Source organism: Falco peregrinus, chromosome 2 (assembly GCF_023634155.1).
Source record: "Falco peregrinus isolate bFalPer1 chromosome 2, bFalPer1.pri, whole genome shotgun sequence".
Taxonomy (NCBI): Eukaryota; Metazoa; Chordata; class Aves; order Falconiformes; family Falconidae; genus Falco; species Falco peregrinus.
In genome coordinates this window covers 4,892,004-4,919,547 of record NC_073722.1, presented here as the reverse complement: position 1 = coordinate 4,919,547, position 27,544 = coordinate 4,892,004, and the positions used below count along the sequence as shown (strand labels likewise).

Genomic DNA, 27,544 nt, shown 5'->3' with positions numbered 1-27,544 from the left:
GCTTTTCTGCAAAAAAAATATGGCCACCAAGCTTTTCTCCATTTAAAACCACAGAGCTACATGCTAATTTTGCAAACAGGAAGGCAGTGTCACCTACTCATGCCCCCCGAAACCATCAACTGCAGCCAGAACGCTCCTGAGCAATTAATTAACATGGATAACTATAACAGTCGTGGTTTCTCCAGCTTACTCTTTGAAGCACAGAGCTGCAAATGGCACAATTAATGCAAGCCTACATTTAATTATTCAGTCCAGTACTACCTGTATTATAGTTAACGCAGCAAGTAATTAGAAGCCTCCCCCAACCTCCCTCTTATTTAGCCACACCATCTTCTCATCGGGTAGTGAGGGAGACACTGGGCAGATCTGTATGGTACCCCTTACCAGAAAGCTGCCTTTCTGCAGTTCTGCTGCACACAGTATTGCTGGTTTTTAAAACCAGACTTCAAAAAGGTAGAGAGAACTCTTAAAGACAGTTTAAGACCCTCACTGTTCTCAACCAGGTCACCTGCAGACAGCATTAAAGCAAAACCAAACCCAGATATTTCTACATTGAGAATTTGTTTATTAAAACGGCATCTTAAGTTTTTACCCTGTTGGATTTTTTTCTTCTTTCACAGACAATGAGTTTGACCGTTGACAGACCTATCAATAGTTTGTAAGAGCTGAAGATGCAACCAAATAAACTCAACAGCACATCATTTTTTCTCCAAGAAAAATTACCTCAAGGAAACTACTTAGATAAGACACATCTTCTTAATAGCACGGGAAGGCAATCCAGTAGAGATCCAATTAATCTTTATTTCACTGAAGTGATATTGTCAAGACGATTGCTTATGTACGGTGTGAGCCCACAGTTACTATATAACGTTTATTGGGCAAATGTTGATAGAAAGCTATGAAATGGTAATACTTTTTGTTTCCGTTACAATTTTTTTTACATTCATTCCACAATTGTCTGCCTACACCAAACAGAAGAGCAGAACAAGACTGAAAAAAAAAAAATTAACTTCTCCTTTACCTTACTCACAGATTTAAAGCGCTTTCTTTCTGGTTATCTTAGTCCCTTGAAACTGTACTGTTGTTAAATACAATAATACAAAACATAGTAAGTACTGCATCTTTGAGACTTAGCAGACACGCAACTGCACCCAAGCATGATAGCATGGTAACAGAACGAGAGAGACTGTTCTCATGAACACCACCACCCCTAAGGTAGCAAATTACCCAATGCCCAAACCAGTTCACGTACATGTAGGTACTTTTATAGCTCCATTACAACAGGGCCTGACAAACATATGTTTTGCATATATGCATCACAGCAGTCACTGGGGAAACAGAGGAAGAGTTAAAAAGAAGTTAGCGTTTCCTCCCTGCCCCAAGTAAACATGAAGCACACACAGTGTACACCAAGGTAAAAGGAAAGTATATACAGGTTTTTATTCTTCTCTTCATGGAAGTTTGAACTGACCCAGAAGACAAAGCCATAAAAAACCCCAAACATACCTCGCCTGAGACAATGAAGGCTTTCCACATGCCAAGATTCTCACACCACCAGTCCGTTCTTGCAATGTGCAGCTGAAGGTCACTGTGCTCTCTCTCCATCAGAGTAATTTCATCCTTCAGCTTAGAAACAATCTGCAGAGAAAAGTTTATTGATCATAATTGCTAAGAAAAAGTTTGAGCAATACGCCTCATATCTTCAGGGACACTATTCAGAAAAAGGTAAAGGTATGAAAGCAGGGAGAGAGAGAATAATTCACGGGGGGTGGGGGGTGGGGGGGGGTGGGAGTCTTAAGTGAGAGAACCTATGATGCCTTTTATAAATTTGTGGAATACACAGTAATCCTAAAGAGTCAACTCCAATATTAAAATAAAAAACTACTTAGAAGTACGTCCTACTATTGCACTATCAGCATAAAAGGCACTTTAGATAGGATTACATATTACACACACACACATTATATGTTTTCTACAAATGTGAAATTACAATCACTGAAATATGCGTTACTGAAGACATCCCCCTTACGATTTTCAGATACAGAAACCTGGGAACAGATTTCATTTCTAGGAGCTTAGCTATGTTAACAATCACTCAGAAAATTACTACTTAATTCATTTAAGTTTTGGAAAGGGAGGGATTTATTTTTGTGGAAAGCATGCATTTCAAAAGACGTTCTCATCAAGACATAGCTCACCGTCATAATCTCATAAAGGATAAATAGAGTATCTCATGACATCAACAAAAAACCCAAGTAACCATAAATACTACTAGAAGACAGCATGACAAGAAAAGGGGGAAGTATACATAAGATGTGACATTAGAAATACAGCAAAAGAAGCTAACGCTTTCTTTAAAATATGATAGCCCACATAGTCAAACTTACAAGTCTTAGTTGTAAGATTTAAAACACGTGGTACATCCTGCAGAGCTACAGTAATTGTCTTTTTCAGAATTTTTTATCACATAAGATGTAAAATACTACCTACACATCTACAGCTGTATGACAACTTTCTGGCATATACCTAACCTTCGGAATAATTTTGTATTTTACTATATTTACTATGGGCATACAGACTGCTCTGCAGTCACCTTACACTGACTCCTACAAGTGGCATCCAGGAACAATCAATAAATACAGAACTGGTAAGGTTTCATTATAAGTAAATAGCTACTACGCTTATAAAACAAATACTGAGACTTTATAATGATACTGGATCTATTTTATTATTCTGTTTCAAAGACGTATATATTTTCAAAGACAAAGAATATTTTAGGAACAAAAAAATACAGGGAAAACCCCACTACTTTCTAAGGGGTACAATCCCCACCTCCTCAAGACCTTAGGTGTAGAAAGAACATGGCTATTATTTCTCAAGAATGCAAAGGGAACATACAAGTGCTACATCCATGTGTATGCAACAATACGTAAAGGTTTAGTTATATAGTACTTTTTTATATCAAAGAAAAAAAAAATCAAAACTATAGTGCTACAGAAACAAATGGCATGGTCTAACTCACACACACAAGCATGCCCACTTCTGTTTAGTACTTCTCACTCTTTGTGGTGGTGCATCTCGCCCCCTCCCCTAGACCACCCCCTACAGTCTCAGGAATCCCCTTTAGGCCTTAGCCCCTGTGTAATGAGTTCGACAGTTAAGCATCTCTTGACTGTACCAGCAACACCTGCGTGGCTGAGCTGGGAGACAGCACTGACAGCCAGAAACATTCTTTACACAAATCCTAACATCCCCAAAAGCACTGGTGCACTCCTTACGTGAATCATCTCCTGATGAGCCTTGCAGCCCACTGTCACTGGGATTGTGAAAAATTCCAGTACTTACCAACTCAGATTGTGGCCAGGATGGAAAAGTACTGTTGACTAAAAGCCAATCATCTCTGACTCTATGAACAGTGGTCCTAAGTGAGGACCATTTCGAGCTCCTTTGGTCCTTTGAGCTCTCCTGGACTGCAGGGGGCTGCAAACAGCATCTCCCTCTGAGCAGGATGCCTCTCAGAGCTCCCAAGCTCGCCGAGTTAGGAGGACTGTCACCAAAAGCTGACGCCAGCCTGGGCTGATAACCCCACTCCTCAAGGCTCAAACCTTTGCCCGCTGAGAAATGCAAAGGCGTTCAACATGAATATTTCACTGAACTTGAGGAGAATTTTTAGCAGGTATATATACACCTTTGTACAGCTGTACATTTATCTCTATATTTTTGTGTTTGTACGTGAGTTGATTTAGGTACCTCATAAGTGTAAGTATTACCATTTCAAATCTGTAGTTAAACCGATTTTGTCATTTAAGTAAATCCTACTTTGTAAGTATTAATCATGGACTAAGTGCTGCTAAAATCCTATGATCAACCTTAAACTGTGAATGTTCCTTACATTCCTTTAGATACAAACTGTTGTCCAAGTCGGACTAGGATCGGATCTAGCCACACCTAAACTCTATCAAGAGTTTAGAAAGCAAGGGGGGTCCACTCTGAACCTCATGACTCAGATAGTAGGGTCGCCCTTGTCCTTTTACATCTTTAGTCTCTGTGTAAATCATTCCAGATTAATTTTAATTTGATTCGTCTTTGTGTAATTTCTCTATGTAATAAGTAACAGAGTGAACCTCGCTACCAAACTTTGTGAAGTCACAGTCCTACAAATTCATATTAAAACTACTTTGCTAATACCTTTGATGGTGATTCTTTAACATTTATGGCCCATGGTGCAAATTTTAACTTTACACCTAGTTAGTTATAAGAGTACCTCCTACAATTTTTCCAAGTGACTTTTATGTTCACTCCTGGTACAGGTCCACTGGAAATACTAAAGATCTGAACAAGTTAACAGAAATTTCCTCCAGCTTCCACATAACTCCTGATAGAGATTGAGGCACTTCTCCATTCAGTAAGGTCCCGGTTAATTTCAGTAATTGTGTCACAGTTTTCTTTCAATATAAGGCTTAGCAAGCACCAGAAGGTGCTCTGCGTGGGGAACGTTAAGATGTTGCTTTGCTACTGACAATGACAAGACCGAACTCTAGAAAGAATGTGGTCCTGCACATTTACTGTGGCTGCACAGGATGGCATGAGACAGCACTCACAAACACAAGGGAGATAGCCACCGAGCTTCGGGCACGAGACATGCACCAAAGTCACAGACCTCCAAAGATCAAGGTAATTTTCTATGGCAGTGGGCCTTGTACATTGGAGACACTGCCCGAGACCGCTTACCATCTTTCTACTCTTTATATTCCAAGAAGGAACTGAAACGAGACCTCCCTACAGAGCATTTTCTTTTAAAACTAGCAGCGTTTCACATGCAACTCAAATGAGCAGTTTTCTTCCCTGGCTGACTGGCATCTGAGTTGCAGGGTGCTAGAAGTCACTTGAAGATGCACATATGTGTTTTGTATGGGTCTCACAGCAAACATTTCAAAAAGAGAAAACAACCCAGGAACAGCTTGAGGTTTAAAAGTTTAACACAAAAAATGTACATGACATTCCCCTTCATATGGCACAAAACTGTGGAATTTTTAGAAACAGTTTTTACTTCATATGACCAAGAACCAAATTTTTATCTGCCACGTCCGGAGGTGGGAGGAAAAAAAAAAAAAAAAAAAAAAAAAGTCCTTGTAACAAGGTGCTCTCACACTGTCAACCTTAACAACCCATTTAAAAGCTCCACAGGTAAATGCTACTGCAGTAATACAGGCATTTAAAAAATAAAGGACACACAAACACATCAGTGCTCTTACTACTCTGAAGAGCAATGGTTGGATGACAAGTAAAAGGTATCTTCTGCCCGCTGAAGCCACACACACAGCAGAGCAGCTGTGAGCGGGACACAACAGAAGAGCTGCAGACACATTTCCAGTTGTCTGCGGTAACCTCTGGCAGAAGGGAGATGCAAAAGAGACAGAGGGAACAAAGCTAGCCAGTGTGGTCCCAAACACTACTGTCCACGTCTTTCTGCTGGGGCAGCAGAGAATGAGCAGGGTGTCAACCGCTACTCAGACCAGCATCCTAGCACTCACCCCTAGTGAAGAAACAAATGTATGAAGAACCCAGGTCCTGGACAATGACTAATGCCCATGTACATTTTTGCTATCCCTCGCAGGAGGCTGTTTTAGGGAGATACCTGGCTACTTGTTAGTCTCTAACCACCACCTACCAACCACATTACGCCTGAAAAACTTGGCCCGACTGCATCTGAACAACAGTCCTGTAGTATCAGACTCAGTAGGAATGCAAATGAGTTGGCCTAAGCCAAATGCAAATCACTTGCTTCTGCCCGAATATGTTCTTAGATTGCTTAATCGTTGCACTTTGCAAATAGAAAAAGATTTTTATTTTTCATTCAAGCCCGGAGAGCCAAAGTTTAATGTCCCTCAATTTTTTGTCTGATGAAAGCATGCTTTGCAGACTTCTCCTGCTCCTTATAAAGGAAAGCAGTCACTTTTACAGATTCAGGTGGTGTGTGTCCCCCGCCCCTTGATTAGAACAAGCCAGTTACAACTGCAGATTCTGAAATTGCGCTATGCTACCAGAACTCCAGCAGAGGGAGCAGAACTAGCACATCCCTCCGCTGCAGTGCGCCAGACGCGGCAGGGAACATGAAACAAACTGCCACAAAGAACTACGCAAATACAGGTGGGTACAGCAGCAGTAAGGAAGAAATACTATAGATCACCGTCAAAGCTGCAAGCCCACTGGGAGAGAGGTCTTTATTCTACGACAAAAAAAAAATCATATTTGCAATTTTAGTTACATCAGCTTAAAAAACCCCCTAAAAAACCAAATTAAAAATAATAAAAAAATTAAAATAAGCTAATTTCAATTTCTATAACAGACCGATTGAAACAGTAATCTGAGCTGTCCAGAAAGAGCCTGAGACAACTAGATATTACACAAACATACACATAATTTTATTTATTTTTTAAGGGAAGACACTAAAGGTAGTTACCTTTTTGTCGGGTTTTGGTGAATTACATATGGAATTTAGAGCCTGTTTTTTATATTCAAGCTTGTCATTTAGCTGGCGAAGTTTATTTACAGCATAACTGGCCTGTTCATTAATTCTTGTGCTGCATTCTTCAGTAGCTTCTTCGCAACCTTGGCTCTAGGAATAAAGGATGAGAGTAACTGCATCATTAATATGAAAAAGGAGAGTTATTGTTTGCTCCAAAAGCTTTTATGTATAAGAACTCTTATTCTTGATACAGAAAAAAATGTAGGTATAAGAGATTCTAACAGATATTCCGACCATCAGATCCAACATGAAACATGTCTGTTAAAAAAACCTGAACAAGCACACACCCAACCAAACACACAACAGACAAAGCCTAATACCATTTATACTACAGCTCTTTGGGAACTCTTGCCAACTATGTAAAATGACCTTCAAGCTAAAGCTTTAGTGTAAATGAGAGGCAGAATCAAAGTTTATTTTAAAAGCAACAGCAGCTTAGTAGTCATAATCAATTTTCAGAGCCAGATAGAAAAGCAAATACTTCACTCTGAGCTGAAAGATAACAAGACAGGGGAGCGGGGGGGGGGGGGAACAGGGACACGAAACCAAAAAAACCCCTACAGTTCTAACAAACAGTCCTGCCTCCCACAAACCTTCACAAAACAGATTTATCAGCCTGCAGAACAATCTAAACCAAGTCCTTTCTCTGCATGAACAGATTTTACTGCTGTTTTTAGAAGTGTTAATAAAAACGTGATAAAAGCACATACGCATTACTCTAAACTGATAAATAATTTTCTTATATTCATTCAGACAAACCAATAGCTTTTTCCATCTTGTGTACTACAGGCATGCGAAAAAATAGTTTCACACCTTTCAGTGACGTTCTCATTAACATCATCTGGCATCTGCCTCAGTCTCCTTTCTTACTGTGCTACCCCAAACAGGCATGAAGACCTTGAGATCCAGCAAACAGCACTGTGATGTTACTGTTGCCATCTTCAAAGATCTCTGAGGTCTGCTTGTGACTGAACACATCTGTGGGAAGCTATGAATCTAATCACATGAACTACAGTTCTCTAATTATATTCCCACTAAGCAAGCTTTATCTGTATGTAATGACAAGCTAACAGAATGAAGTCTCATTGTCTGCTAAATTCTGTGAGCTTTAGAGACAATCCTACTGTAAATTCTGCAGTATTTTACATCTTAGTAAAAAAAAAAGTCTGAGAAGAGATACAGTAGCAACAATAATTAATCTCCTTAGTATAATCCTCATAAGGGAGGGCAACAATGCAGAAGTCAGGAGTTCTAGGCTAAGAAATCCATGCATGCCCTTTTCCAGTTCTGCATTTGCCTGCTATGCGGCTGAGTAAATACCATTAGCTCTATGTCATGTCCTTTGTTCCGTCTATTCTGCACAGACTGTAAACTCCTCAGGTCTGAGACTGCCTCCAAGCACGTGTACAGAGCTCACAGAAGCTCATCATCATCTCCTGGCACTACAATAATACAGATAATTAACAATATCAGGTGTTACTCAAAACACTACTACACAGACCCATAGAAGTAAAAAAACCTTAACCTTTTTAGGAAGCACAGAGGTCAAAAATAAACAAAAATTCTATTTTTTACACTGAAGAATTAAAAGACTTTTCATATGAGGTGTGGTACTAGTAATCAAAGGATTGCAATTAATTACAAAACAGTAAGGCCCTGCTCCCAGAGATAGGCTGCATGGCTTCTGCCATTAACATTTCAGACACTTACAGCAAAATACACTATTGAGTCACTAGGTTTATCACAAAAATACTAGAATTACAAGGTAACAAGTTACCTGTATCCAAATTACCAAATAAACAACACACTCAAAGCTGAGATCGTAAAGGATTGTGCTGTCTTCCCTTGACTGCTAAACTGATAACGACTTCCATTTCTGTGAGTGCTGCAGAACACAGACTGGGGCTCATTTTAGCAATCTGACACACACAGCATTGATGCAACCACCAGACCCTCTTTCCTCAGTGCTGAATGCAGGCACTGCTTGCTTCTGGGTTTTTACATCTGCTCAAGATCTTTCAAAGGAGGTTTGTCCAAGGAGTGAAAAGTCATGACTGATTGAAAAGAAGAGAAAGCTTGTTCCACCTGCAGTTGAACCAGCAGAGTCTGACCTTGCCCTGATTCCTGTCTTCCAATTTGATCTCCTCGTGTTTCATCAGGGCTCATCCTTTTGTCCCCCCTTCCACAATGACACTAGAGAACTTTTTACCTATCCAACTATAACAGTGGAATTTATAGAAAATTAACATCGGTAACTCCCACAGTGCCACAGGAAGCGAGAACCTGAGACATTCAAAACTCAAACTAAAATGAAAGCAATTAGTATCTGGTAACACTATGGATCCCTCCAGAAACATCAGATTTCTCAGCTGTAGTTGAGGGAGGGGGAGCAAAAAACCCCAAACCTATTAGCCAGTAGCACATTTTCACCAACATTTGAAAGACCACTGGAAACTTCAGAAATAATCTATTCTCACCTCAAAGACCCTGAACCATGGCACAGAGCCATCAGGATTGCTCTATTTGAGAGATGCTCTAACAGTATATGCTACTTCATACTTAATTTGTTGTTAAAAATGCAAAAGAACTTCAACTATATAAGCAAACTTGGCAATACATTAGTCTTCAAGGTTTCACAGCTGACACAGCCCTCAAATCTGGCAGATACATATCCAAGGACTCAGACAAAGGACAGATGATGCTGATGTTAAAAAAAAAATAATCTAATTTTTTGGCAGCTATAGTAAATGTTATCTGACAGAGGACAGCTAGACCTAAAGTGTTGTGTCAGTCTTCTTAAGAGAAACTGTTATCTCTCTTAGACTGAATATATATAGAGATTAAAAAGCACAACGTTTAATACTTAGAAAGTTCTGGACAAAGTCCCAATGACTACAAACACAAGGACAGAAAGTCTTTGAAGTACCTCGTACCCTCAACACATAGCTGAGTTAACAGTGAGAAAAATAGAAAACGTGTCTTGGATCTTTTATCAAGGAAAAGATTACAGAGAGAAGAGTGAAAGTTCAGCAAGCTCTCGAAGTTCATATTGGAAGTAATTTACTTAGAACAGCTCATCTCTGCAGATCTGCTGACAGGTGGACTACAGAGACGATAAAAGCTCACTACAGAAATTAAAGCCATATTTAAGCAGTAAAATACAAAAGCCTTGGGTTCTGGAAAAATTGTTTCTAAATGGAAGAATGCAGATCAGCACCTCTGGATTCTGCTTCTTATTTGTCCATTTAGATCCACTATTAGACAAACTATCCCACTTCATTGTGCTCTGAGCAAGTTCACATGTAAAATGAAGATATCCATGCTGATCTGAAGTGGCAGCCTGACAAAGATGCTCCCTAGTCTGAGAGATGCTCTTGTCAAAACGTTCTTAGATAAATATAACACAAGTTCCCCTGACATGACCGATTTAGAGAAGCCACTGTAAAACCTGCCCCAAGAGATCTGCCATTAGGTTATTGCTTATGACATTTTGAATGCTCTGGCTTACTATTTACAGTTTTAGTGCTATTTTAATCAGTTCTATCTTCCAACATAGTCTACTAATCTATTCCGTAAATAAAGAGTACTAAGGTTGTATTTTTTTCTTTTCTTTTTTTTTTCAACTTTTAACTAGGAAATGCACAGGGGACAGGGAAAGACAACATTTAGACAGAAACCTACTAATGTTTCACCTTGTTTCAGTGTTTTCAGCTTGGGAACATACCAGGTTTACCCAATGGAACTACAAGAGTGATATCATGTATAAACACATCCAAAAAAAAAAAAACCAGTCCAAAGGTCAAGGACAGAAGATGCTATTACGTGCTTTACTCAGGATCATCTGCAGATCACCTTAAAACAACAATGAAATTGTCCACATGACTCACCACTTCGTCTTTGTCCTCAGGAGTTAGCTGAGCAGAACTTCTTTCTTCTTCCTTCTTGACTGATCTCTCATATAAATCACTGACAATGAATGAGGGGTAGTATCTGTCCTTTAGAGTCTCGTAAACATCTGCCTGAATTCTGTAGAATACTTCAATGCCTTTATTTCCCACAAGACTTTGCTGTATTTCTTTATAAAGGGATTTTTCCACAGGTATTTCCCTGTTTTCCACAAAAAAATTCTGATAAATTTCACTCACCAGTTGAGGTATTTCAGCCTAGGAAGCAAGGAGGGAGAAGAAGGGAGAAGAGAATAATGAAAAAACTTTAAAAATATAAAGATGAATCACGATCCAGGTGCATAATTTGAAGGATGATCAAGCTAATTTCACTCCCAGATGTATGAGAACACATCTGTGACTCTCACTGAGATCAAGCACTCTGCCTGAGCACCTATGCTAAGCAGTCAATTTCACAAGATAAATACGGATATTTTTAAAGTGAAGAAACAGCTGTGCTCTAAAATTAACATAGCTTCTGCACCCACTGCTTTTAAAAGTATGCTCCAAAAGCTGGTATTAAAGGGGGCAGGGGTGGAAGTGCTAAAGCAACATTCTGATCACCATTTTAAGTTCAGATTGTAGAGTTCAGCTGTATTGGCTCTCCTGTCTTCTGCTGGATAGGACCAACTCACTTTATACATGACTATAATTCTATAATTGGGGGGGGGGGGAGAAAGCAAAAATAACAAGGAAAAAAGCAGAACCAAAGAGACATTTACTAGTACACTGGGCCAGGTATTTCCACTGAGCACAGAAGAGCACACAGGATTGAACTTTGTAATAATGAACAGGAAAGAGGCAGTAATGCTGCACAATCCTTCATCATCTCTCTAAATTAACATCCCTCTAAACTGACTGCAATTACAAAGGTTTTATCCACTCACTCAGTACGGCACAATGTTCTTGCCTGCCTCATATGACAGTATCGCAGCTACACGGCTGCATGATGCTACTTTTTTGTAATTAAAGCTGGTCCATGGAACATAAAGGTTGCCTGTCACCACAGGGGCAACAGGAGCACAGTATGTTAGAATCTCTTTAAAAAATGGTAAGTCTTGAATAAAGGCACTACACAATTTGTTTTGAAAGCAAAGAGAGAAATCACAGCTGAAAGGTCATAAAATGATTTATAGCACCTTTTCCAGTCACGAGCAGTTTGCAATCAAAACTGATATACAGCTCTCTTCACAGTGCCTGACAAAATCTTTTTATAAACACCTTCTAGCCAGAGTTGGTGGTTAGCCATTTCTTCAGATTGTATCAATGGCTCATTAATCACGATCCATAATTTGCTGCTTTGGTTACAGGACATTATTTGTATTTTCCAATTGATTAGAATCTTTTTTCATAGGAGAGTAATAAAATTACAGTGAATAAAAGGTTAACTGATACTTAATAATGAAATTCATATTTCATGCTAGCGTGAATCCCAGAGGTTTAAAAGTTTTCCCCCCAGATCCACCCCACTAGTCACGAACAGAAAGTTTGTCCTCCACATTCCTGCTCTGCACCATTACTCCAGGATACTTCTTGCAACTTTAAGTGGTATTTCCTATCCTTATTTCAGGGTTCTCATTCCTTTATTTTTTACTGTATATTATTGTATATTGTATATATTTGTATTTTTGTATATTTTTTGTATATTTTGTATAATTGTATATAACTAATATAATTGCATATTAATATACAATACAAATTACAATATAGCGTCGTTGCTTCCCTCTAAACAGTAGCGCAGCATTCCTGGAGAAACTTAGCTGCTTATAAAGCAACAGAACAGGGAAAGGAAGGGGTCTTAGAAAGCAAAATCTCTCTTTCGAAAGGATTAAAAACCCCACATATACACACCATTTCATGGTTTGGGACTGAATGGACTACCTGTAACTGGCAAGGTGAAAAGTTTACATACAGACTATCAAGCAGCAACGTACTTTAAAGTTTCACGAGCTGATACAACTAAAGCCAATATATTATTGCAACTTTCCCCTCTGGTCAAGGGGGAAAGAATTCTACTACTTTTGCATACGAAGTATCCCTTCTACCAGTCATGCTGCTACACAAAACAACAGTAAATCATCATCACAACAGTTTAAGTGCCATATTATCCTCAAACGTTGACATGAAGAAGTTAAAAGAACTAAATTGCTTAGTAGCTATCCTATGCTATTGCTATTTTAAAAACAAATACAAAGATATTTCCTAACATCAAGATCACAGCAAGCAGAGATTCCCATTAATGTACAAGGACTTGTAATTTCTTCCACCTTGCTAGCGTTCTTCAGATACTCCACAGACTCCCAAAGACCGATCAAAGCCATCTTGTCCATCCTTTCCATGTAGATTCGGAAGTGCTCTCTGTATGAAGGGTTGGCTAAAATTTCTTCAAACTGAAGAATCTGAAGAAAGAAAAACTAAGAGTAAAATCTGGGGGGATACTTAAGTCCAGCTCCTCTCCATCTGTTATGGGGAGAATATTTTCATTTTATGTGCCCACAGAGCACCATATATACCACAAATATGTACTCTATTCAACTGCACAGACTCTTTACGGCAATAGGTTTTATATTTTTTAATGAAGAAAAAAAAAAAAGGAAAATATGAGTTGGAAGTATTTAGAAAATAAAGGCATCTACACTCCCATCAGATAGAAAATATTTCCACATGTTTTCTATCCAGGAGGTTAAGGCTACATTTGAAAAGACTAAGATGACATTTCAAGTCATTCATGAAATGCTACTGCCAAACATTTAAATTCCAATGTTCCTGCAAGGCAGAGGAGCCAAGCTGAACACTAACCAACCTACTCTTTGCTTAATCCAAACGAAGAATAACACCAGCAGTTTCCATGCCACAGGCCACAGAGTTTTGAGATGTATCTCAATTACTCCCAAGGCCACAGAGAAAGATGGAGTATAGTTCTTTATCCTGGCAGCTAGGGCGTTTGGTGGCTAGTTCCCATTAACTGAGCGTTATTGAAAAGCATCTATCAGAAACGCAGCCAGGTAAGGGAATGGTCTGCGATGTAATGCTCAGAACTCTACCTGAAATGAGAGAGGAATGCACATGTCACACAGAAAAGAAAAGAGACTTCTCACACCCCAGCAGATGCTGTGGCCGTTAAGATGCAGGATTAAAAAGACGTTACCATTTCTCATCCTCTACTATTTCTGTGAATCCAGGCCTTTTCTTTGAAACACCTGAAAATAAAACACCTCCCTGACAAAAAGAACCAATCTTCCCACGTTGAACAAAATGAACGACCCTGGCTTTCTTTGGAAAATAGGACCAGTTTTCAAAGCACCCTATCAAAATCAGACATCCCTTCCTCTCCAACTTTGGAGTCCAGCAGCTGAACCAGTTTTCATGTTGCTCCTTTAGTGCCTTTATTTATGTGGACAGGAATCCAAATACACTGGAGTGGTCTTGGTCTCTTGTTTTGTACCTCACAGACACCAACCAATCCTCACTTTTTGCTTTTAAAAGAAAATCTGATCCTTAAGCACTGGGGCTAATGAATCTTTACGGTAAAACGCCAAGTCACAGGAAGCTAGGACAATTTGGTACAGAGCAAGTTGTGAATTCCAACCAGGACTGAGGCATTAATAATTTCTCTAATACGGGTTTTTCAATACCTTATAATAATATAATTCAGGTCATGTTATCAGCATCTTTCTCTCAGAAGATGACTTTTTTTCCTAAACCTAGTACCTCAGACTCTACCAACAAGTCACATTTAGAAAAAAAATAGTTTGCTAGACTCAAGCTGTGCGGAAAGAAACTACATGTATGTGCACGTACACAATTACGAGCACAAGTCACTTCCTTAATGAATCAAACTGAAGAAGGTTCTTTAAAAACTGTAGCCACCTATGTTTTGTCTGAAACAGCTCCTCCAAATTTTGGGCAGTGTTTAAGTAAATAGCATTTGTCTCAGCTGGAATGTTCATTTTCATCTTCAAAGTTCCTCAGTGACAGTCATATGCCATCCCTCTCTCCATACTTCACCATACCAGGAATCTTCTGGACATGGCTTGCTCTTAGATTCAGTGCTATTCAGGTACATGAACATAAACTTAGAGCTTCGCTATAGAGAGAGATACAGAGCTCACTATAATCCTCACTGAACAGCACAGACAAGCAGGCTTGTGAAGCTAGGCTTGCTACAGAAACAGTGATCAGACTGTCAAAGAGAAGAACAGAGAGATGACCATTCAAAGCCCAGTCTGTGGCTTAGCATCATTGCTGTGCCTCATCATACGTTTTATTCAATAGTTTTATCAAGATAGTGATTTAAAATACACGTGGAAGAAGTGTCCTCCAGCCTCTTGAACAGAGGTCTTAATATCTGGGACTTTTCAGCTCTGTAAATGATAGCAGAGGCAATAAATATATCATAATGTGGAGCACTGTCCTGTCACTTCTTGAGCAAGAAGTCACCTTGGTCTCTACGCCTCTATTATCCAAGCTAGCCCTACTCAGGCTGCCACAGCAAGGAGAGTAATTAAGAAATCTCCCCTCTCAAAAGTAACTGTGGCTAAGTGCCGCTGCAGGGAGCAAGGCAAGTACAACCATCCCTCTAGCCTAACAAAAGTGCTCGCTGCACAGGTGCCCCGTGGTAATTAAAAAGTGGTGGTGCCTAATAATGCTGTTACACAAACCTCCTAATAGTTACCTTGCAAACTGAAATACTTCAACAAAATTGATAGACAGAAAAGCTTATTTAAATTTCCCTTGCAGAAATGAGACCTCACAAACTTTTTTTAGGTTTTTGTTTAAGGCTTGACTATCCTAAATTATTGAATAGTTTATAACTATTAAATATGTTACAAACACCGTACTGTAAACATTATTAAGCCTTCAAAGACAGTAACGATGGACAAAAGATGTTTTTAGGTTTGAGGTGGTTAAGTCGTTACAAAACACATGCAATCCAGGAAGTATTCTGAGGAATACAAATATCTCCATTTTCAAGAAAGAGATTCTGCAGTAATTTTTAATCCTCAGTAGAAGATCATTTTATGACTCAGTATCAGCACGAATTAAGAGCACAAAGGTCTAAGTTACATTGGCATACATGCATGCATTAGGGCATGTGTACACCCTCAAATCCAATATCCAGTTAGCAGACATAATCTTGGAATTACTCAGCCTCAGCAGCAACACTTCAAGTCCTTTTAACTTGAGAACAGCTTCCGGGCTTGGAAAAACCAGCAGTGACATCAATTTCCTACTTCAACAGGAAAGTAGCTAATACACTACAGCTGGTGACAGGCTCTGCCAACGACTAGGAAGGGGTTAGATTCCTGCCCTCCTCCCTGCCCCAAGTGGGGTGCTTTAAGCAGCATCCCTAGCATAGGGGGATACAACAGAATAGCCTTGTTCCTGGCCCTACAAAGCAGAGAACTGGTCCTGGCAAGTCCCTAAAGATAGTCACAACCTCTCTCTGGAGAGGAACATCAAAACAACTGCTTAATTTGGAAGGGCCTGAATAGGCACCAGATGTGGCATAGATGTCTTTACAACACACCAGGTTCCCCTTCGCTACAGCCACCTTGGCCTATAATGAATAATCACAATAAAGCTGGTAACAGCACTGCAGATCATGGGCGAGTTGAGCAGAATTTAAGTCAATAACGCACATGTTCTGCTGGAATGATGGCACACAGACTGCAGGATTTCTGTTTTCATTTGTTTGTGGGGGTTGGTTGTTTTTTTCTTTTTCGTAGAGGACAGGAAGAAGAAGAATATAAAAAATAATACTGGAAAAGTGTCTCTCTTTCCAAACTGCATTTCAAAAAACAATAACACATTCTCTGCCCGCTGACTAAAATTTAAACATGCAGTGGTGTCGTCATTTTTCAAAAAGAGGTAAGTCATCAGAAGGCTAGCTTTGTCATACACAGCAGTAGCTGAACCAAATGCAATGATTAGTTGCCTGTCAGGAAGCATATACTACATAAGGTGTCTGGCTATTTCACTGCACATACATCAATGGAAAAACCCCTGTCTTGAGACTCACATGTTCACGAACATACTTCTGTCGCAAGACACCCTACCTTCAGGCAAGAGGAGAGCAACAATTGACACTTGCTCTTTATATCCCCAAATTCTGTACCATGAAGTATCCTGACATAATGTGATCTCAACCTGAAGCTTAAAAACCGCAGTGAAAATCTGATCAGTCACCAGTTATATCAGTATCTATCCACATATGGTGGAAGCAGGGTCTTCCGTAGGAGTTCTTACTTGGTCCTCGTCAGCAGAATTCCAAACATGGAACCGCCTGCGCCTCAAAATACACTCAGATGGTGGATCAGATCCCCAGAGCTCCTACCACCCGTGGTTCACAGAACAGCTCCACCAAGGAGATACTGGGACTCTACACATCTCGGTGATGTGGCTGTTGCGCTGAACACAACAGATCACACAAGTGATTTGCTGAACGCACACAGGCAACAAGAACTCAATTAATTACTACAATACTGTGCAGGTACAGTTTCTAAGAAAAAGCACTAGAACTGCACTGGACCATAAATAGATCAGAAGAGATGCTTTATATATTACACTAACTGAAACTGCAAGTTCCCTGAAATCTAATACCCAGGGCAGAGTATAAATCTGTGTCAGAGCTAATGACAGAATTCAGATTCAGACAGTATCTGGGGTTTGCTTGCTTATAAACATTTGGTTATAATTCACACATTCAGGATTTCCCTAGAGAAGCTGGATACAGGATAATGAGGTGTGTGAAACGTGCAAAGTCAAATACATAAAAGTCACAGGACTGTATAATTAAACAGAAAACCAACACTGTTTTATAATTAGTTTCTGCTGTAAAAGGGAAAAAAAAAAAAGGTATTTCAAACACAAAATATTTCTTAAGTCTGTAAGAGAACACTGACAGCTCCAAATAATCCATCTCCACATTTAAGCCCATAATCAGAACACGCATTAAAAGTTTTTACCATTAATGCTATTATTCCCCTACTACTGCAGGAAAGAGAAAGCTTTCTGTAGGACGCAGAAGTGAAACCAAAATACAAGGTTAGGCCCCTAGCCAATTTGTTCTTTGTTCAATTGGACCAAATAAGTCAGTAACTTATTCAAGCTTCTGTATATAATACACTTACATAAAATAATTCAAAACACCATCAGTAAATGACCATTTCTGACCTATTTTGACCTATTTCATGCAAGCTGAAGAAAGGAAGGCAAACTTCCAGTGTCCTCTACACAAGGCTGTTATTCTGGAGGTTAAGCGCTAGGTAAACCAAAAAAAACGGCACAGCTGGACTACAGAGAGGAATTATGGACACCAGCAGTGACTTACCAATATTAGCGCATCTCTTACATCTCGAACACTCCCCTGCCATTTTGCTTAGAAAGAGGCCTGAGTGTTCAGTCAATACTGCCCACGTAGTAGGGTGCAGCATCCAAAATAACACTGGTTGCCTTGAAGTAAGAACCCAGACTGCAGCTAGCACAGTTCAGGAAACGAATGGGAAGAAGCAACAGTGAAGACAGTCCCCTTCCTCAGCCAAACCCTGGGCATTTTTCTGTTCTCTGAAGAGAACAGTGTGGCCCCCACCTCTCATCCAGCCTTTTTCCTGGCAGCGAAGAGTTGGGTACAACAGAAGAGAAAAGCGGTTTTCCTATTTTCCGTGCTGACACAGGCGTGGAGTGGGTCTAGGGCTTCTTCACAGAAACAAGTCAAAAACTTAGAAGCAGAGCAGCCCTGGACCCCGTTGTTTCCACCATCACTACAACAAATGCCTGTGGAGAGTCTTTACTCATATTAATAGTACCATTAACTCAGTATGGAGCTGTTCATTAGTACGTTTGCAAGATATAACCCTGGGTCAGCAGCTCCCCCCAAAAATCCATCGGGTTATAAAAAAATGCAACATTAAGTCCTTTGATTTTCATTATAATAATATTATATTTTATTGTATTTCTGACCAAGCCCTGCCCCTATCCAATGCAGCTTCACTACTTGATCTCTCCTCACAAACAATCTTACATTACCACGTATCTATCCTGGAAAGTCCATAACACCTCAGCAGGCACCAAAAGTGGCATCAGTGGCTCATGCAGTGCTGCCACATGCTTCCCTCTTTCCTTTTCTCCTTGGCATCTCTCGCTACACCCATCTTCAGGAAACAGATCAGGACTACTTTGGCACAATCTATGACACACCATCTGAAATCCTGTTTTAAGGACAACAGGAGCAGGTGGGGAATTGCTGTCTTTCAGACCCTACTCAAGAAAGATGAAACACAAATAATAAGAACTGTTTCTCTGTCATGCAACTTTTTCTTATGTGCCACTAAGCTACAACTTTAAGAACATAATGAAAATTAAAGATCCCTGCATGAAGACATAACTTCTCTTCTACCTACACGCAAAAGGTAAAATCTTCTTTCCAATTTGAACATGTGAATTACTGCACTTCGCCCAATGGGGACAAAGTGATTACACAAAGAAGTCACTAAATTTATTAAAAAGTTTAGCAAGGATAAGTAGCCATGATTTTATTTTTACAGGTCCTGGCTAATACAACAGTAGTTTTTCAAATCCAGACCACAGTGATGTTGAAAACCAGCATTTAGTCAACAGCTTTACCAGAGTTTTTCTGCAACAATTGCCCTTAATATTGTCAATTGCCTTTCGTAAGTGTTTGCTTTTGAATAACTTAGTATTTGCAAACACCCAAGGTATTTCCTACAGTAAATGTAACAAGGGCTAAAGAAAGCCAGCACATAATGTTGGCAATCTTTTATTTGAAAGCACATTGCTACTTTCAGAAATGCTGCTACCATGTCTTTATTAACTCCCTACATGCAGTATGTCTGAAAAATCACACATGCTTAGGAGCCGCTCAGCGCTTCAGGAAGTTTCACATCTAGCAACATTCCAAGCTGGGTGATCAGTATGTACTTCTGGGTACTGCAACCATCTTTTCCCAAGATAAACAAACTATGCTGCAATTAATTTGTACTTGACTCCTGAGGGAAGGGAGGGATTAATGACAGTGAGGCTAACGCGAGCCAGTGCTAACACATTCAGAAGGACCTTCAGACAGTGTACATGTTTTTCAATTTATACCTTCTGACTCTGGGGGCCATCGCCTTCATCAGAAATGCCATCTTCCTGCTGATCATAAGCAGGCCCTCCCAGGAGCCTTATTCTCTTCTCGCACTGCTTCTTTGCCACTGTCAGCTGATTAATATACCTCTTCACATTGCGAGCCCTCAGTAGGTCAGCTTTCATAGCCGCAGTTTCTTTTCCTTTTGAATCTAAGAATAAACCAAATCAGAGACAGTCTTTTACAACATGAAATCATCATCGCACTGTTGACTCTGTGACCTGCCTGATCAAAGCATTTGTCATTCAGGAATAACCTATGCACATGAGCACAGATATGGAAAGTTTGTATTTGAAACAGAATGATGATTTTGAAACATTCTCCAATGATATTTCAAGGGCTTATACAAGACAGTTGAGAAAAAAGTCCTTATTCAAACGTCCAGTGAAATCTCCAGCTCTCTTCCCATAGCTTGCTGCAAGCCACAGACCCAAGACTTGTACTATGGGATGTGTATTTACCAGATGGTGTTAGGAAGTTACCTACAGTCATGGTGTACAGTAACACATAGAGCTGGTGGCTCATGTAACCTACTGAATGCAACATTAACTGCCTAGAGTCATGAAGGACTGGACTCGATCCCCTCCAGCCCAGCAGGACACATTCCCATTGCATCTCATGTACAAATACCAATTTCTTGAGCCTGATGCAAATAGCATATCACACTAGCTCCTCCAGACAACAACACTGACTGAAGCTCACTCAAAATTATCGGATGACCAAGGAAAAAATAATTTAAACAAATCTTACAACGCTACATCAAGACTGTATAGTACTGTTAAATAGTAAAGTAACATGAAGATGACAGTCAGTTGAATAAGACTTAGTAATACAAGATATAATATGTTTGTGCATTCTACATTCCAGCCTCTTCAGCTAATTACCAGGGTCTAAAAAAAGAAGCAGCTGATAAAGCAGATTGAAAAACCCTATTGCATTGAAATCATTCCTGTTTTATATCTGCAGGATGCAACCAATTCACATTTATAGACATGGGGTTTTTTTTTCTTTTGTTCAATGATAATACTCCTGCTTTTGCAGGCTGCAACTAAAGGTTGGTAGCAAAGTACCTCGCTTGTACTTGGCTCTGGATTAACTGCTTGCTCAGGGATAGAGATCTATTCTACTATGTTTTCATACTATCAAATGCTAGTAAAATGATGTAGATGAAAACAGTGTTCCATTTTCAAAACTGCTGCTGGAAAGAAACCACCAGACAGCTCAGTTTGTGAATGCATACACAGAAAAAGGAAATCTCACAGGAATTTTTTAAAATAGGTATTTTCAACACATTTCTAATACATTAAGGTACCTTCTCCTTTTAGGACCGTTTTCATCCTTTTATTTCCCTCTCAAAGCCACATGTAACTACTACATATGACCGTACGTTTTGTCACTGTATACTAAGGGACAACTCAAGGTACATGGAGGTCCCTGAAGTTCCACATGTATGGTGAGCACAGATATTCTCCCAAATTATTTTGCCATATTTTTAATCTCACTTCGTTCACTGCACTTATTTAGGTATGTTGGTAGGGAACCTTCCCGATTCAAAGACTCTTAGTGTTTTAACAGATAAGTATCATTTGCATCTGAACTTCCATGTAATAGTGAACGACAGTGATGATACTTGCTGAGGCAAATGATAAAATGAGTTTACCATGGAAAAAGAAAAGGCCATCTGTTTTCCTGGTATGTTATCTCCACAGGGAAGTCAACAGAGCATTTAATTTAGCGTTTCAGTTCCCTCGCCAGAGGTACTAGTATTAATGAGGGAAAAAAAGGAAAACAACAAACGGCAGGAAAAGACCTTAAGGACAAAACAGCTCTCCCCCTCAATTTAAAACATTTACAGCTAATACAAATACATGGACAGTAGTTTAAAGTGAAGATTAAAACCCAACATTTTCCCTCCTGCACCTGATGCAGATAATTTTTAGAAGTTCTAAATTCTTTCAGTAGTTTAATTACTTCGGGCTCAAAATGCATATTGAAACCCCACACTTTGAAAACTCACGAACAGTGCTACACAATGATCAATTATTCAGCCTCCTTAAAACAAAAGCACCCTTCTTATTGAAAATAAGGCATTCTTGAAGGGTTTTCAAAGTAAACACATCTACTTTACCTGAAGTCTCAGCATCCTGTGATTGCAGCAGGCCTTCAGGAGAGGCTAATGAGCCAGCCCTACATCCCACTTGCTTCCAGCGATTAATTACTTTATTAGCCAAGAATCTTCAAAACTATTTGCCTCACTCAGGTCTTCATATCCATAAGAAGCCACTCCATGTAGGAAATACTCGGGTCAGAGTGATGAAGATCACACTGCCAGCCTGTTCCTGCTCCATGGATAAACAGGACTAGTCACTGTGAAAGCCTGGCAGTGACGTCACTTCACAAATAAACAAGAGGCTGATGAAGAGCAGCCCAGCACAGAGCATGGCCTCCAAAATAACTCTCCTTATCAGGGGAAATTTTAACAAGACACATACTGCCATGGAGGAACTTCAAAACCCCAGAGGGGTACTGTGCACTCCTCCCGAGGGCATCCAAATGCAATCAGTACCAAAAGCAGAATTTTGAATTCTGCTTATCAAACCACAGCTGTTGATAATTCAATTTCACTGAACAATATTAAAATGCAAACGGTCCACAGGAGCTCAGACTTCCCAAGCAATCAAAGCTAAGCTGACTGTGCAAATCTTTTTTACTCCATGCATTTTTACACATCTACAGTAATTTCTGACAAAGCTTCCATATTTTTTTCTGTATCATTCATAACCACCTTGATTGGAGCTAGGCCAGGAACAGATCCTAGAACCCACCAAAGACACTTCTAAGAATGGATTCCTCAGACCTAATTTTATTTTCTCTTCTTTTTTGGTTAGTTTTGCTACTTGGTCAGGTTTATATGCGCTGAATACATCAAAATGCTGTACATATTCACACTGTCCCATTTTTCAGTCAGAATGCTGCACCTTGCAAACAGTCATGTCAACAAATGCCACACAAACTTTATAACCAGAAACTACAGCAAAGGATACAAGAAGAATCACGTAAATTAAGACATACGTAAAGGCTGCTTAAAGCACAAACTAAACTGTACTGTAGTACTGCATGAACTGTCCCCTCTCTTAACAGTAGCAGCATAAAACAAAGACTTCTTGTTTTAACTGCAAAGTTATATACAGCGAAAACATGATTAAAGCTGAAAGTACAAGTTCTTTTTCCTTTACGGTTTCAAGAACTACAGATATCTGACACCTGGCAGCATGTACAACAGCACTGACTCACCTGACTAGTCTCTGAAGGAGCTACACACATGCACACCATCATATGCATTTCTGCAAGACTTTTTGCAGGAGCCAAGTTAAGCACATGCAGTGCCTACTTAATGCCACGCTGAAGTATTTAAATAGCGCACATCGACTTAACATTTTCATATAAACAGTAACCATAATATTCTACATATAATTTACCAATCATTACAGACCTCTTTGAACTCTCTGAAACTTGGAATTACACATTTTCAAAGCCTACACAGGCCTGGAAAAGTATTTGTTCAATTTTGCAAGAGCAGGTCAGACTTCCAGAAGAACAGTACATACAGTTCTTCCACTGTCCGCAGTAGAAGCAAAGGGAAAACCAGCTCTAATGTGGTCAGACAAGAGAACGAGTAAAAGAAGTGCCAAATCCCAAACACTTGCAGCAACAGACCTGGGGGAAGGGACTTAAAAGGGAGATCATGAAGAATTTAGGCACTGACCATTAGCAATATATAGCGCAACACAGCCTCCCACATCACAGCCACAGCTAAGCAAAACAAAAAGCAAAGTGGCAGTATGGTAAGTTTGAGCACGGGAGTTAAGCATACCCTAAACAATGAAATAACATCCACCACCTACTGCCTCTGTGTACAGGTCCCTGTGTGTCCTTTGGTCACATCTATCTGACCAGACAGCCTCTCCCCTCCCTCTTTCACTGACAGGCATCTCTCCAAACCAGCTGTGGACAAGATGCGTTACCATCATAAGATCTCAGAAGCATGAAGAAGAACCTCCTCTATAAAACTGATTTGAGAATCACAAATCAAAACAAGTCTGCCGCAGTCAGAGTCACTGTAGCCTTCACCTCATTCCACAAGGATTGCTTCCACACTTAATGCTTGAGCATGACATGCAAACACAATGTTCGCTCTTTAAGTCTTGCCAAAAATCTATGCAAAAATAATTGCATATGCGTGTTTATCCCTGTGTGGAGGATGGGGGTGTGGGGGGGAAGAATCATAATACAGTTTTGTCATAATCAATTTAGATGGCATATGTGATGTGCTGGAATGCAGAAGTACCCAATTTTACTTGACTCTAAATTATCATCTTGACAAAACCCACACATCACAACCCACACACCCAAGTTAGCTGAAAGAAAAATCCCTTTTTACAGACACACATTCAAGCCTCTTTTGGAACCACAGGACCCAAGAAGCCTGCCCACAGAAGTTTTGTTTCTGTACCAGTTGTCAGTTCCGCTTATAAAAGATGGAGACTGGGAATGCTCAGCAGGAGGAATCTTCTGCTGCAACGCAGCAGATCTCTCCATACAGAAATGGCCGCTTATTTCATCTGTCTCGCAATCCCTGATTGGAAAAGAGCAGTTTTCTCAGCAAGGATGCCCAGGGGTTGATTACAATGTGGTGTGTGAAAAAGTCCCATCTGGTTGTCCAAGGGTAGTTTCCAATCATGCTGTGAAGCCAGGTATAAGGCATAGGAAATCAAAAGGCAAATCAAACAAATCCCTCTACAGTGCGTGTGTTGTGAAGGGGGCATAAAATAAATAAAACTGTTGAGAGATTTCTTCTGTTTTTCCCCTAAGATAAGGTACATGCCTTCACGGGGTTCTGTTTTAGAGAGAAGCTGGTAAAAAGGGATCCTTGCTAAAATTCTTGTAGGATCCCGTAATACAGTATCAGTAAGAGAAAAAACAAAAACATGGCTGTTAAAATTAGAACTAGCATATTTCAACGGTTTCTTATTCACATTACAGCAAATATCAAGTTACTACAGCAACTAACTTTTGTTGCTGTTTCAAAATTGTATTTTGAAGCCTTATCTTTAGAAAAATTAAGGTCTACTCTTGCTTATAGAAACTCAGGTCCCTCTCACTCACACTACACCACCTGATCTGCGTATTTGTCCTCTTTATCACATAGCTTTTGTAAAAAAATCCCCTAAAATACCTAAAATTTCACTCAAATCCACTTCAGCACTTCTGAAGAATCCTTATCAAAAGGCAAGATGGAGAGAGCACAACAGTTAAAAGATCAAGTAAGACGCGATTCTTTCAACCAAAGCAGACATGAATGTAAAGCAGAGCACAATCCAAAAATACCAGTAGGTAGAAACACCGAAGATGAGTTTTAAAAAAACCCACCAAAAACACCCCCACAAAACCAGAAAAACACACCCAAAACCAAGTCTCCTCCTGCATTCACTTCTGGAACGACCCTGACCATTCTGGAAGAAGATACATAGGAGAACACAGTTTGGAGAAGTAATGCAGATAGATACATGTACACATCAGATTCAGCACTTCTGTGCAAGCGTAAATGAGGGAAGCAGTGTAGTGTCAGCATGCAAAATAACAGCTTCTATTTACAGTGGTCTGCAGCATTCCAAAATAAACCAAATCAACACCTCTGCGAACAATAATGCTTCATTAGGGTTCTTATTCAGCTTTAGCAATGACCAAAAGCAATTCTCTTGGCCATGAAGTTTTATCATCCACCCACAACAGGCATCGTACTGTGAACCTCTCAAATTGTGTCGTCTCAGCCTTTTTTAAGACATTTGACTCTCTCAAGGAGTCAAATGCAAAACTTACTGCTTAACATGAATCAGATGCTTTTGTACGTTTTCGTTTGCTCTCCTACGCTCACATGCCAGAAGATTCAAGTGATAGAAATCTGAAAAGAAAAAAGACCCTATAATATGCCATTTTTGACTACAGAGGTTTTTAATACAATGATGTTTAGAAGCACTTTAAAGTACTCCATCCTTTTATTAGAGGTCCATAATAGGTAAATATTTTGCCAATAGGTGGCACCAACACTAGTTAAATCAAGCATAAAGAACCTGTCCTGGCTGAGAGACAAGCCTTCCCCTCCAACCCCTCTGGGCACCAACATTAAATGTATATACTTTGGTATCACCAGATAGAATAGCACGTCAGGCAACTGTAGCTTAGATGGGAAGTCATCAGTCTGGTCCTCAGGCTACTCATCCTTTAATAATATCCACCTAATCTTTTTATAAATGAAATATTTTCGGTCAGTTTTAGGGACTTAATTATGTCTTGTCAACCAATAGCAAAGGTACACAAACCTGCTCAGGCATAGTTATTGCTAGTCACGTAGCACAACACTTACTTTGCTTAGATAGTAGCTAAGCACTCACTGCTGCAGAATATTGGCCATGCTGCTGCACTAAGTGCTCCTGACATCTGTTGCTGTACCTTTTTCTATCGAAAACACTGCCGTGGGAAGCTCCCATGCCTCAAACTGATGGAGGCTGAGACTATATCCATGTACATATTATTCTATACTTGTTCTGCTTATAGTCTAAGAGCAGATACCAGGCTCCACAGACTGCTGGCCAGCCAAAGTTCAGTTGTTCTAGCTGAACACCTAGGCACTGAAGAAGCAGTTACATTTTCAGGTCCCAACTTGACCATCAGAAAAAGGAAATAGCCAGCAGTAAGACTATCTCTCATCAGGCTGGAATCAAAGCTCAGAGATGCCCATGACACAAAAGGCAAGAGCTCGTTTACTAGCTGGAAAGGGACGACTGTCGTATACATCAAACACCCAAGCTCACATACATTATGACAGACATGCAGCAGGTACAGGGGGAACATTAAAGAGAGAGAGAATGAGATGGTGCAAACACACTTCCATTTTGCATAAAGCTTACATTTAATTATTCACTATGAAATCCAGCTGTTGCAGAGGTAGCACTACGCTGTGGTATCCAGCAAGGAAAACATCAAAAGGTGGCATAAGGAATGTGGTGGTCTGTACTACAAGAGTTCAACAAATCTTTGTATCAGCAGCAAGCGATGCTGGGGTTTTTTGTTAGCTTTGTTTTGTTTTAAGGAAGGTAGCAGAGCTTCTTTCCTTAAACTTTTCTTCCTAAAATTCAGAAACATGTTAGATTCATTACTGCATTAGGAAAAATGTCTCCGCCTTCTTCAGAAAAAATATGACACAAAGCCGCCTTTAGAACTAGATTTTAAACCTCTACAGTTTTGATAGCCCTCTTAAAGTTTACTGTGTATAGACTGAGTCTGAAAATTATTGGTAGATTAAAACCTTAAGAGGAATGAAACAGATTAGAAAGCTGTGCTAAATTCATGTGAACTGTAATTAACCTTGCATTGTATGCCTCTGTTGGACATACTGTTCCACGTGTCAAGCAAAAAAAAGTCACCTTTTTCTTCAGTAGAATGAATCATTGGCTATTTAATAAATAAAAGGTTTAGCCACAATAGCCTCACTGAGTAATACAGCCAGTGGTGGTAATCGACTCTTAAATGACATAAAAGGCTGTTAATAGGTCTAAACTAATAATGAAAGTTGACACCTTAACACAAAACTTCAGTGCAGCAGCTAGTGGAATATCTGTTGGATATTTTCTAATACAGGTAAAAGTCAAGAGCCCATAAAAATGCAGAACCAACTTCACCACAGAACAAGTGGAACCAGACCTATTTTGGCAGAATAAATAGCAATTATTTTTTTGTATCTGTTCTGCAGTACCAGGCATTTGTAGCTTCAGAAACACATCTCTTCAGGGTTTAGAACCCTGAATAGTTAACTAGATAAACTCAAGTGAGACAGAGGACAGTGAGAAAGTAATTAATTGTAGG

The 27,544-nt window shown here is 39.7% G+C and overlaps 1 protein-coding gene across 2 annotated transcripts in view; it reads right to left on the bottom strand.

Annotated features, from left to right (window-relative positions):
• Nucleotides 1-27,544, bottom strand: part of SNX25 (sorting nexin 25) — an 88,027-nt gene that overhangs the window by 16,768 nt on the left and 43,715 nt on the right. For both annotated transcript variants that reach the window (XM_055795896.1, XM_055795898.1), the window contains exons 7-11: nt 19,582-19,772; nt 12,741-12,872; nt 10,417-10,692; nt 6,464-6,619; nt 1,507-1,638 (exon numbers count right to left, since the gene is read on the bottom strand). In XM_055795896.1, the coding sequence (XP_055651871.1) occupies nt 1,507-1,638; nt 6,464-6,619; nt 10,417-10,692; nt 12,741-12,872; nt 19,582-19,772 (887 nt within the window). The remainder of the gene's footprint in view (nt 1-1,506; nt 1,639-6,463; nt 6,620-10,416; nt 10,693-12,740; nt 12,873-19,581; nt 19,773-27,544) is intronic.